Below are 13,608 nucleotides of genomic sequence, written 5' to 3' on the forward strand. Positions count from 1 at the left end.
TTTTTTCACAGATTTGCATAGATCTGCATTGAGGCAGATGGTGGGGTTTTATTTGTTTCCATAGTGTGACAGTGCCTGGTGCCTCAGCGATCTCTGAACATCTGGTATCAGCTGATGGTTTTGATGAAATAGCTCAAATTATGGGCAGTTTTTTCGCTGCTTTCCGAAGCACTGTAATGTCATAAAAAATAATCTTGACTGGGACTATTACAGAGGCACTCAGTCGTACACTCAATTTAGGTTCAAGTTAGTTGCTACTGTGATACTAGATTGACCGTAGGTAAAATTGCTTGTTTTCAGTCTCTTTGTTCTAGCCTTGTGATAGATTGCTGACCTGTACATGATGTACCCAGTGTGTTGCCCTCTGGCAGCCGTGATAGACTGTGTTCAGGATCAGTGATGAAACATACCCACAGGAGGCTGCTTTACAACTTGTTTAGTCTGAGGCCACAATATGTAGGAGGATCTAAGAGTTCTAATACCACTGAAAGCTGAAGGTGATAACAATAATGACAAAGCCTGGCCAAAATGGTGAACCACATCTAAGCAGTAAAAGCATCATCAGGAAAGCTGTAATAAGTAAAAAACAGAAGAAGAAGAAGAAGAAGGACCATGCCCATGAACTTGGAATTAGATCAGAGTTATGGAAGGAATAGGTTCAGTGACAAAATCATAAACTATTTGAACCAGTCAATATTTGCCTAATTAAGTTCAGCAGAGATCTGATACGAGATAAGCTCATATCGCATCTAGTGGATCAACACGCACATGTGTGTTAGAAATACTTTTATCTATTAGTTGGCGAAGCCTTTTCTTTAATCTTTTAGCAACATTTGTAGTTATTAGGCATTTTATATCTTCCGTTTTCAACGATACGAGAAATGTTGAAGTGCAGAACAAAGCACTTTTTTTTTAGTGCTTTCACTTTTTTGTTCCTGCCGTACACCTGTTTTCTGTTTATCGTCACTCCTCTCATTCCTTACATCAGGCTGGTATTGATCCATGTATTTGTGCCTCTTGGGCATAATATTCATTCCAGATGCAGACTGGTTCTTTCAGTTTTATGATAGCCAATGTGGAAGTATGTTTAGCATCACCGTCCATTTAGGATGCCTAGTTGCTGCAAAGTGTTATGTTCTTGGCTGATGTTAATGCTTAAATGTTGCTCCAGTACTTCCTACTGGTCTGACCTCATGATGCTATCTAATGTAACAATGGCCATTATGCTCAAAATGAGTGTTGTCTTGGTTCAGGTTTCTTGAGATCAAACCTAAGGCCTTTGTTTAATAGTGAATTTGCAAACTGTGACCTGTCTTTTTACGTTGCTTTTGGAGTAACTGCTTCTTGCTTGCTGAGTGGCCTATCACCCCATGTTGTTTTGCTGTAAATATGGACACTTTCCTACCAGCCTAAGCCAGCATTTTTCACATTTTTCTTTTTTTTTTTTTTCTAGACTTCAGTACACGTATTTTGCGCCACAACATTCGTCTCCTCTGAGGATTAATACATTTGAATTTTGGAACCTTTAAGTATCTGAAATGAGGACCAGAATGAACCTTACTTGTGAGCATCTACAGTTTTATTTCTGTTATCTTGCATGATTTCTTTTGATTTAGTCTAATTTAATATCAGATTGTGAGAAAATAAAGTTCAGTTTCTTTTTACAAAGTGCTGGTAAATATTGGTGTAAACAAACTATATTTTTGAACTCCTCGCTGATTTATCTGCTGCGTTTCTTGTGAGAGGAGGGAGAGGGGGGGTTGCTGGAGGCTTTGGGGGTTAGGGATGGGAGTGTTGTCTCGAATTGTGTTCTGTACAGTGCAAAAACTTGTGACAGGAGAAATTCGCTGAGTAGAACTCATCAGACCGAAAACGATTTTTAAAAAAAAAAAAAGGTGACATACTTGCATGTGTGTTTGTGAGAGAGATTCACAGGCAAACAGAGTGAAGGCAGACGACCGAGATTGCTCTAGACGTGCTGCAGGGCATGCTGTTTAAGTACATCACAGCAAGGCTGGAGGTCTGCCAAGGACGTGTGTTTGTGTGTGCTGGTGTGAAAGTGTGAAAGACAGTAAGACAAGAGAGTGTCTAAACAGAATTATTTGAAACTGTGCCAGTGTAGGTAAGAGTCTTGCAAGCTGTCCAGCAGTCTCAGTGAATCCTTGCCCTCGGGCTGACATTACAGTTACTACATCATCTGCTGGCTGACAGTCTTGCTTGTTTGCAGTTCGGGTTGTGTTATAGGTGAATCGTACAGAATGTGTTGTCTTAAAAAAAAAAAATCATCTGTAGGGCATAAAGCATGTATTTCACTTGGACGTTTCAGATGAACATAACCAGATGACAAAATTCTGTTATGAATTATCAGATCCTTTATATTTGCACACGCTTTGACCTTTTTCGACATTTTGGAATTTTACCTGCTAGACCAACAAAACCTCATCACATAGTTGTAAAGTGGAACAAAAATAATCCCAGACTTTCGTTTTGTGTTTTTTTATTTTTTTTTTTTTTGCAAATGAAAGTCTAAAAATGTGTGGTGTGCATTTGCATTTAACAAACTGGGGCGGCAACCCTGAAATAGCTAGATTTATAAGGTACTGTTTAAAAGCAAATCATATTGTTTGAAATAAAAGTGATACATTCAATTGAGGATCTATTGTGAGACTTCAGTGTTCCTGTTTACAGACGTTCTTCATCCATTCTGCTGAACTCGTGTGAAGAATTCAGTCTCCAGGTGGGCAAAGCTGGTTGAGACTTGCCTCCAAACACCTGCGTTTGTGGTGTACGAAGTTCTGCGAAGCATGAACTCAAAGAAGCTTGTTAAAAGGAAAATGGAAGAAAACAAACAATCCTGACAGTCAGAACAAATCTGAAATCCTTTTTGCTCCACCTCACAATCGTGTCTTACTTTTTACTAGTTTGTCACATAAAATCCAATTAATATACATTGAGCTTTGGGGTTGTACGGTGATCAAATCACGTGTCTGAATTTAGTACGTTTTTTGATTTTTCTCCAACTTGATACATTTGCAGAAAGCATATCCACTGCAGTTTCCCTTCAGTCTTGTAAGCTTCACCAACATGAAGTCTCCCTACATATTATTTTTCTGTAGGTCCACACATTAGGTCAAATCATTGTATGCAAGAAGCATTGCACAAAATTTGGAAGTTCTCCAAATGCTTGTATATTGAAACTACTTGGAGAATATTGAATGTTTCTGACTGCCTGTGTAAAGTTTGTACTTACACCGTTTAAAGTGCTCGCTGCATAGATTTTGCAAAGTGCTTTGCATGTGTCTACACATCGACTCTGCATGACTCACTTTGCTTCAAAGTGGCATCTACAGTACTGTGATTACCTGCAGCCACAGTCTTTAAGATATGACGTTATAGGCCGTCAACATGTCATTAATTTCAGCAAATCCATTCACTCATTACCTTTGACCTTCAAATCAGGCAAGTGTTTCGTAGAGCGAGCCACGAGTCATGACAGAAATCCTATACTGACTCTTAAGATCAAACTGAAAATATTTCTGCAGGCACGTCTGTAAAAGTATACGGTAAAGCTATTGGGCGTCTGCTAAGAGCCCACTTTGATTTCCCGCGGTGACCACTTACCCGCCAGAGAGCGGACAACTTTTACAGGAGTTTCCCAGGTTACCGTGCTCAGACATTCTCTCTCAAAAACAAACATTTACACGTTTGTCCACACATACGTGTAAAAGGACACCTCTGCTGGCACCGGCATGAAAACACATCATGAAAGTACATGTCAACACGAGGTTGCACAACTTGTTTTTCCTTTGACCTCGGGGTCTCTCAGTGAAAGCACATCAGATGCCAGATTTAACCAGAGACATTGCTTCTCTGAAGCTGCACAAAGGTCCTCTTGTCTTTTGTGACTACCTCTCATACAGCCTTGATTATATTTTCTCGACACTCTGGAAGTCAGCACTTGTGCTTTGCTTCACCTCCAGAATATATATATTTTTTGCTGATTGTAACCTTTAGCCTTTCCTCCTTCCTATTCCCCCCGCCCCCTTGTGTTCTCCTCTACTCCTGTCACTTTGTCGCCTCAGATAGGGCTGCTGGTGGCATGTTACCAAGGATTTGTGGACGTCGTCATAGCGCTGTCTCAGTGTCCGTACCTGGACGTCAACTGGCAGGACAGCGAGGGAAACACGGCTCTCATCACCGCAGCGCAAGCAGGTAGCACGCAGACACAAACGCACATGCGAATGGTTGGTTTCACATTAACAAACCATCAACACACACATAACTCCAGGCCTGCGTCACAGCACTGTCTGACACATGCTCGCACAAATGCAACAAATGGGCACTTTGGCACTGATGCTGACACAGACAAATGCGCAGACTCGTTTGCTTTAGCGCCACTCGGGCTAGAACAGAAGTGATAAGCGTGTTGTCTCGGTGTCCATATTGGCCCAGGTCCTTCGTATGCAAAAACACTGCAAACAAAATGTGATTTTTGGCCCCGTCAAGCACTTCCCCAGCCTCTTTAGAAGACATGAACATTTTTATATATCGTCAGTTGATATCTGTAAGCGGAACCTGCTATTTTCTCTCCTCTGTTCTTAAAGGCCACATAACAATCACCAACTATTTGCTGAACTACTACTGTGGGCTGGACATAGAGAGAAGAAATTGTCACGGCTTTACTGCTCTGATGAAAGCTTCCATGCAGGGCAGGGTGGAGTGTGTGCGCTCGCTCATGATGGCAGGTGAGCACAGAACTTATATTTCTGACACAACCACATATGCATTCGTATGTATGCACACTCTGACCAAGACGGACGCGGATGGCCTTTTGTCTTCTTCATATTGTCTTCCTTAAATTCTGATCCTTGGTTATAATCAGCAACGCAAAAGCGAAGTCTTGCCAAAGTGCTTCCTAAAGTGAATGATCTGATTCTGCTACTTTAAGAACTCAATATGTTTTTGAGGTGATCCATAATTACGACATTTATATCTTTAAACCTGTGATGGGATAAACTACTTGACTTTTTTATTCCCTCTGAATAAGATGTCTGGTCCTTGAACTAGACTTCTTATTCCAGTTGGAACAATATTTTTTAATACGTTTAAAAGAGACGAAAATAACATTTTGCAGATCATTTTAAAACGAGTGCTGATGGAATTTGCCAGAACAACATTGCCTGGGAACGTTTTACTGTCTAGATTTCATTTTGTACACATCTAATAATCAGTGCTGTGAGAGTGTTTATGAATGTGGCTGTGAACATGAGTCACGAGCCTTACAAAACTCCCCTTCGTATCTCTCAGCCTTGGGTAGATGCAAAAATAATAAGAGTTTCTTCAGCTTATGTAGCTGCTGAAACTTTACTCAAAAATGTATAATGAATCTGAATTTGAATTCTGCTGCAGCTTTCAGAATCTTAAGCTTTTCAAAGAGTCATTATCGATGGTGATGGCTATGGTTGGGTGGAGCCGAAGAAGCCTCTAAATGAAGACGTTGTCGTAGTCTTGTGAAGACTATGCCTGGAGTTTTCTTTTTTTGTGTGTTCTAATTAGTGAGGTTGTACTGATAGCATATCCCACTGACTTTTGGGCCTGCAAGAGGAAAATGGTAAAGCTGGGGACGAATGTAATTCTCATTCTCTCGGTTTGACTTCAGAGGAAAATGGAGCACGTCATTCTTAACCATTAGAACTTGGAGATCTTGAAATACATTCTTCTTTTTTGCGAAGAATTGTGTTGGAAAAGGGATCAGTGTGCTTGAGTATTTAATCACTTACGCTTTTTCTGAGAATGATGATTTAAGGCGACCCATGTTCCAGCGGCGCTACTTGTGCTACATTCTGAAAACTTTGATGCTAAACGTTCCTTTTTGTAGCTTTGGCTCTAATTTTAGTTTTGTAACCGAAGGAGAACCTCCACACCACCTCCAAGTCTTTTTGCATCGTCTGCATTTAGCTCCATTCTTCGCCCTAGCAGTTTGGACCGGCTTTCATTTACATTGCACAGAGAAGCAACACCACAGGATTATGCTGCCTCTGCCATGTTTCACTGCAGAGAAGGTTTGTTGATGTAGTGCTAGATTTCCATCTCGCACATAAAATCCACGGAGGTTTGCGGTTGCAACATAACACTGTGACATGTTTAAGGGGTTATGATTAATTTTGCAAGGCACTGTAGTTTAAGTATTGTCCACTGAGCTTCGTCTTTCTCCCTCTTCCTCCCCTAGGAGCTTCCTTGGATGCAAGGGACTTTGGTCGGAACCTGACTGCCAGGGAATGGGCCTTGTTCACGGGTCGTTACGAAACGGCCTGGGTGATGACACGTCTTATGGAGCGGCCCTATCCCTTCCAGTACTGTGACACATACAGGTAAAACGCACACTTAAACTCTGTCATATTGCAAAAATTCCTCTCCCGCAGCGAATGCAAAGTGAGGAGCTCACTTGTACAAACAAAATATTATGGATGCATGCAAGACTCAAAGCAAAGAAAGAAAGAATATAAAAAAGTCTGACTGCCTGGTGTATATTTTCTTTCAAACTCGACAGGGTTGTACCATCAAAAACCTGTGGGGAACTTAATGCAAATCAGTTCTTATTCCCTCGAGGAGCTGACTTAATGTATTTCAAAAGCTTTACAAATCAGCATCTTTATTTTGAAGAACATCAATCTGCGCCAGATGGTTATATATAAACTGAACTGTGCTGACAGCTCTTTAGCTTTGTGATTTTGCAGAAGTGATTGCGACTGCAGTTTTAGGAGAAACGACACCAGATGAATCTCTGACTATTTGGTGCTTGCGCACACGCACTGGGCTTGGCCCGAAAGACACAAAACACAGAACAGAATCCTCAACTATAAGGAGACCATGTAATATAGAAAACGTCTATATAATGCATTTATATTAAGTATAAATCGCTTGGTGTGGATGGTGCTGTGGATTGTGATAAAAATATACTCCCTTCAGTCTAGAGTGGCCCCCACTGGGGTCCCTGGTGGCCAGAGCCCAGGAGCCCCGCGGCTGTCTGAAGCGCCTCTCGGACACGGTGCGCAACGTCTTCAACATCGCAAATGTCACCAACCCCGAGGATGAAGGCGTTATCGACCACCTGGTGTCTGTCACTACTGCCATGAGAAGCCCTTTTATTGCTGTGGCGTGTCACACCGTGAGTGTTTAAATTATGAGAACATCTCGTCGACGTGTCTAGTTTTTTTTTACAGTCTTGTGTCCTTATTACATTCTCTTCTCACAAAAATGGCAAAAGTTTTCAAATTAAAGTCATACGATTCCTTACAAAAGTGTTCACCCGCCCCCTTAGGTTTTCGTATTTTTTCACGTTACTGCGGCAAACTCCAATATGTTTTATTAGATTGTATGTGACAGACCAAAACGAAGCAGGGAGTAACTGTAAAGTGGAATGCAAATATGGTTTTTTAAACTAATAAAAATGAACCGGTGTGCTGTACATTTACTTTGCCTTTACTCCGATGCCACAAAATAATGTCAGTGGAACCAACTGCATTCAGAAGTCACCTAACTAGTAAATAGTCAAACAGGGGAAACGAGTTAACTCGGTTTACACATACAGCTGCTCTGTAAAGGCCTCAGACGTTTTCGTAGATGACATTACAGGACAAACACTATCAGTATAAGACAAAGGAACACTGGAGAGAGGTCAGGAAAACATTTCGAAAACAGGATTAGGTCATGTTACAATACCACAAGCCTTGAACATCTTATAGTATTCAATATTTATTTAAGAAATGGAAGGAGTAACGTGTAATCTAAAACTACCCAGACAAACTGAAAGGCTAGGTAAGGAGAGGATGAATGGGAGAAGCAACCAAGAGGTCCATGGTTACTCTGGAAGAGCTGCAGAAATTCACAGCTCAGATAAGATGATGTGTTGGTAGAATAAATATTATTTATGCAGTCTACCAATCTGGTCTTTGAAAAAGACTATAGCAAAGAGAGGAAGGCTATTGTTGAAAGGCAGCCAATAAAAAGTCCTATTTAAAGATTTCCACAAACCATGTAGAAATTGCACTGGTCAGATAACATCAATCCTAATTGAGCTTAAGCTTTTCTGCAAATATGAATCACCAAAAAGTGTCGGTCTCTATAGATGCTTGTAGCTGGTAGAGGCCGTACTTGAAGCAATACGTGAAACGTGGTCCTGTGAAATATCGACCAAGCAGGATGAATGAAAGTTCTTGCCACACTTTTCACATTGTTATTTGGAAACGATTTAAAAAAAAAAAAAAAAAAAAGAATAATTTTTGCTTCCACCTGACATTAATTTTCTGCGTTCTAATAAAAAGTCCCTGAAATTTGATGTTGCAATGTCACAAAAGAAGAAAAAGTTCAAGGGCTTTCGATATGTTTCCTTGGCACTTTAAAAACAGTGATAAGTGGCGCAATTAGCTCATAAGGAGGAAGGATATACATACAGCATGCCTTCAAAATTTATGTTTTCCTGCTGCCTGGTTAAAGTATTGAGGTAATTAGACTTTAATGGATGAGTCTTGGTCTGATTTATCTTTTTGTGTTATCAATAATTTCTCTGTTCTTATTAATGACAGGATATAATTAATTCCGTCATTATCCCATAAGCAGTTTATCCATGCAGGATTACCGGTACAGCAAAATACAAAAGAGTAATTGAGCCTTGTTAAAAAAAAAGAACATCCAGAATTATGACTGATGCTTCTGCACTGGTGCTGTGTTATTCTGCGTACAGTACAGCTATTTCTACTAATCATAAAACACTGTTTTTTTTTTTTTGTTTGTTTTTTGTTTGTTTTTTTCAGGTGTGTCCTGATAGTCCTCCAAGCGTGGGCAAACGTCGCTACGCAGTCCCAGAGATTGTCCGCAAGCAGCGTGCCAAAGAGCTCCTGTGCGCCAACCCCGACAGGGTGGACAGCCACCGCAAACTTTTCCAAAACTCACGGCTCACCCTGGTGGCAAAGAACTCCGAGGACCGCCGGTCGAGCCTTCAAGTCCAGAAAGCGGTGCCTCGACACAGGAGCTCCAGCCTGGGCACGGTCTCTCACACGCAGGCCCTGGAGCTGCGGAGAACCAGCCTGATGCCACTGCACATGGTGCTGAGGAGGAGCAGCGTCAGGCCAGGGTTAAGCATCCCCAAGGTGAGGATTTCAAAGGCCCCCTCCACCACCTATGAACCGGAACCGGTTAGGAGGAAAAGCAGCGCCAAAGACGGAGGGGGGAACCTGCTGCAGATCCCCAAGTGGCGCTACAAGGAGCTGAAAGAAGAGAGAAGGAAGGCAGAGGAAGCGGAGAGAAAAAGGCTGGAGGCTGTTACTAGGAGACACATCGCAGCTGGGAAAAGGAAATAATACAATTACCTCAGGGAAGCTTCTTTTCAAATCCTCACAACAACAACAACACCTGGACAGGTCACGAAGCCAGCAAGATTTGGATGGAATATTTTGAACCAAATAGATTAGACGTCGAGACACTTTACTTACACACTACTTTGAGAGCTTTATTGTGGTCAGAGACTCACCCAGCAGACCTGGCACATTAACTTAGATAATTTATTTTGTAATATTTATTGCTTTCAAGTGGACGGCCAACACTTTGCTTCGATGAGTCGCGAGTTGTTGAGTTGTCGCATCGGCAATGCACTTTTAGTTTGGCACACTGTAGAGCAGACGACAGGAAGAGACGTCCTCTCCTACCGCAGAAACACGTTCATCTCTTCCTGCCTCGAAAAGGGGGAATCGCCTGGATGGCAATATTCTGGAATCATGTCTTTGAAACATTTACGGATTAAGCGTCTTGTGTCGGCTGAGAAATTGAAACACAAATACAAGGACCTAAATGCATTTGCAGGAGATATATATATATATATATATATATTAGAATGCTTACTGCTTCAAAGCCTTAGTCTGAATGTATTTTGAATACATACATATATATTTTGTACTAGAGATATGATTGCTTTTCGAAGGTATTTTTATTCAGTGCGGACATTGCTTTGCATACGTTTTCTAGTTTTGACGTTTGAGTCCAAGGTGGAATTATTGAGGGGAAAAAAAAGCCCTGTAAAGCAATAAGATCAAATAAAACATTCAAATATTCCCCACATGTTTACAAGACAAAACCAAATTTATGTTTCAGATAAACTATTATGCAATGAGAGATATGTGACGTTGGGGTATGCAGGGTATGGATGATGTGAAATAAACATTTTTTTGCTCACCACCATTGGATCCAATATGTGTTGCATTTGAAAGTAAGAAGAGGTAACCTTTTATGTCAACCCGCAGTGCTGTTTTGCCTGTTTATAGATAATTAAACAGAACTTAATCGCAATACAGAGAGCGTCAAAAAAGTTAACATACAGTCATTATACAGTCATTATATGGACATGAATGTGAAATGATCTAAATTAGTTCACACACACTTGTCCATCAGGCTTCATTTTTCCATTTGGCTTAATACAAGAGTTTAAAAAGCTCGTTTTAGCCTGCTTTATCTATTTCAGACCAGTTCACTGCTTTGGATTATTGAACTGTTCAAACAACCAGATGTATTCAAATTTCAGTCTGATTGAAATTCTCTGACTCAGTTGATGTAAAGTTGAAGAATTAGTCCAGCTTTTTCATAAGTCCACCTAAGGTGTTGAATTCAGCATGATGACTATGCTTAACCGTTGGTACATAGTTCTTAGGTTTAAAGTTTAACCTCTGTTGAATAATCTTTCTGTTGGAAAGAAAACTAGCCAATTTTAACAAGCTCTCTCGTTTGTTACAAGAAGAGTGACCAAATATCCAGCTAGAATCATGCCAGGACCTTCTGTAAAAGTCAGCCTTCTACTTGCTAAATGGCATTTAAACCAAGTTTAAATGCTGTTAAATCTGTTAAGAGCCAACGTGTAAAATTCTGGAAATTTGGAAATTGTCTAAAATTAGCAGCCGAGTCTTTGTTAGAATCAAGCTGAGCCATTTCTGACAAATTGAGCTTCTGATTTAGACCAGACAAGCCATTGAACCGCACGAGGTCACTTTACGGTTTGAACTTTAAAACAGTTAGAATAATGGGGCGAAAATAAGCTTGATTTAAGCACACAGAGCCGCAATATAACATCGGCTGGAATTCTGAGAGCACAATTTCACGGTCCTTACTCCTCACAGCGATTGTGGTTTAAGTGCCATCCAAGAGCGTGTGTCTAATATACATGGTGATGAGTTGCTAAGGGGTTACAAGGGTTCTGCACAGCCAAATGGTTTCATCAAACAAAATTCACTGAATTCAGAGTGGCAATGTGCTTAGACACTGCCCATAGGAAATCAGCTGAACAAGACAAAAGATGAGCAGACAGCACATTTCAGGGCATGCAGGATTAATGAAATCCATAAAAGTAATGCTGTGCGCTGAAATATACACTCGACGCTATTATGGACGGTAATCACAAGTTATTTTTACGTGCAGAACTTCCACTGACGGTGAACGGAAGCGACATTGATTTGCGGATGAACTCTGATACGCTTATTGTTATTTCATCTGGCTTTTGCAGTGACTTCCACTTTTTATTTAGCAGAATGCAGAGAAATAAACTCTGATTCACACGTTGGTGAGCGAGACAAAACCTGTTAGCCGCTGAATGCGTCGGATAATATTTAGGTCATCGTGTCTCAAACAGCTGTTGGCTTAGATTCCAGCCTGGGATTATAAAGCGTCACTGGCTTGGTCAGCAATTCATCTCTAGCCCTCCCTGCCTCCCCTCCTCTTATTCCCACCCTCCCACTTTAACCCAAATCTCTCAACGAAATTTAGATGCAGCAAAATAACCTTCCTCTCAATGTGCGACAGCTGTTATGTCACACTGTGATGATTCAGGCTGGGGTTTAAACAGGGTGACCTGATTTTACTGTGGTTGGACACAAACCGAGCGCTTTTGTCCAGGCTTCAAAACTCAGAGGGGGAATCCTTTGCTGGCGCCCTCTGCTGGGTTGTTTTGGAAGAAGGCAACATGCTAATTATATGAGAACCACAAATACATTTTAAATCTATTCAAACTCATTCAATTGTCCCACGTGTTGACATGTTTTGTGATAAACCAACACAACATTGTGCATATTCGTCCAGACATAAATCCACTTAGGAAGACTGGAGAATAGAGTTTTTTCAAGTATTTCTGATCCAAAGTGACTCAACTTGTGTATTTTTTTTTAAAAATTCAGACATAAATTTTAGTTTCTAGATGTGTAGAACAGGCAGAGAGAGAGAGAGAGAGAGAGAGAGAGAGACGGGAAATGACTTAAAGCTGTAATTGCAGGGAAACAGCTCTACAAAATATTGTTTCATGGGCACTGAAAGCAACATAAAATATAAGCCACATTTCTGAGATTTACATTTGTAAAATATATTGTATATCCTTTGCTTTTTACTTTACAGGTACACCATTTTGTGTTTCTTTCTCAGATAAAAAAAAATCCCAGTTGCAGTTTGTGGTTATAAACGGATAAAATGAAAGAAGTCGTGTGGTATGAATAATTTCACAAGCAGCCGTTTCAGAAAGGCTGATTTCAAATAACTACTTTTGAACCAGGCATTTTCTTTGCTTATATAAAACAATTGCTGTCAGTTTCAATTAAAATGATAAAGAATGAAGTAAACATTCTCGTCTAATTTCGATAAACATTTGATGATTACAGAAAACAGAAAGATAATATAAATTCACTGAGTTTAATTAAATAACAGTGATGGAAGAGTGTTGATTAAATGTAGATTACCCAATAAGATAGCTTTCTTGTAAAAAAAAAAAAAGTAAATTCTGTTAATATCATACTTATATTCATTATTATTTCACCATTTTTTTCTTTTAGCACAAACCGTATTTGTTACATCAATCTGCTGAGGTTGGGAGGGTTGAATAATTACTGCGATGCAATCAAAAATGAAGTAGATCTTTCCTAATGAACAGTATGAATAAATGATTGTCTTAACATTGCAATCAGCATGAAAAATAGCAGATTTAAATTGTATGCATTGAGGGAAATGTAGGCTATGCTGATAAAAAAAAATGTGAAGGACACTTGGATGAGAGCAGCTCTGAAAAGAAAATCTTTCCCTTTGAGTTTAAAAGGAAAAAAAATCCATCTTTGCACCTTCATGAGCTGCTGCTGCGACACCGTTTCAGCTGGTTCTGGTTAAACTGGAGCCAAAATGTCATGATAACTTTGACATTTTATCCCAGGTGCGTTATCAAAGTATCCACAAGCAAGAAAGAAAAAAAAAAAAGTTATGTGGATCGGAGTGAATATTTTTTGGTGTGAATTCTGTTTTAAGTTTTACATTTTACCCAATCGTTAATGTTTTAGCCGTGCCGTATTTAATGCACCAGTTCGAGACTATGAAGCTTACCGGAAATCGTCTGCGACGTAAACAACCATCTCTAGCTGCGAAGAGAGAAGTGCCCAGCTGAACGAGACGGCTGTTAATATTAATTAATTATCTGGAAGTGTGACCAAGACCGGCTTTGTTCCCCACCCCCGCTGCCATTGTGGAAAAAAAACAAACTACAATTCTTAAACAGCACCGAAAACAAACGTCATAGTATACAGCTTCTTCTGTTCA

General features: G+C 40.2%; 1 protein-coding gene across 1 annotated transcript in view; it reads left to right on the forward strand.

The window, feature by feature from the left end:
• Positions 1-10,231, forward strand: part of ankrd33ba (ankyrin repeat domain 33ba) — a 15,888-nt gene extending 5,657 nt beyond the window's left edge. Inside the window, exons 3-7 of the mRNA XM_007547914.2 lie at positions 4,083-4,212; positions 4,605-4,745; positions 6,230-6,371; positions 6,970-7,168; positions 8,814-10,231. Of these exons, the coding sequence (XP_007547976.1) occupies positions 4,083-4,212; positions 4,605-4,745; positions 6,230-6,371; positions 6,970-7,168; positions 8,814-9,359 (1,158 nt within the window). The 3' untranslated portion in view covers positions 9,360-10,231. The remainder of the gene's footprint in view (positions 1-4,082; positions 4,213-4,604; positions 4,746-6,229; positions 6,372-6,969; positions 7,169-8,813) is intronic.
• Positions 10,232-13,608: the final 3,377 nt, after the last annotated feature.

Source organism: Poecilia formosa, unplaced genomic scaffold, assembly GCF_000485575.1.
Source record: "Poecilia formosa unplaced genomic scaffold, Poecilia_formosa-5.1.2 Scaffold22, whole genome shotgun sequence".
NCBI classification, from domain to species: Eukaryota; Metazoa; Chordata; class Actinopteri; order Cyprinodontiformes; family Poeciliidae; genus Poecilia; species Poecilia formosa.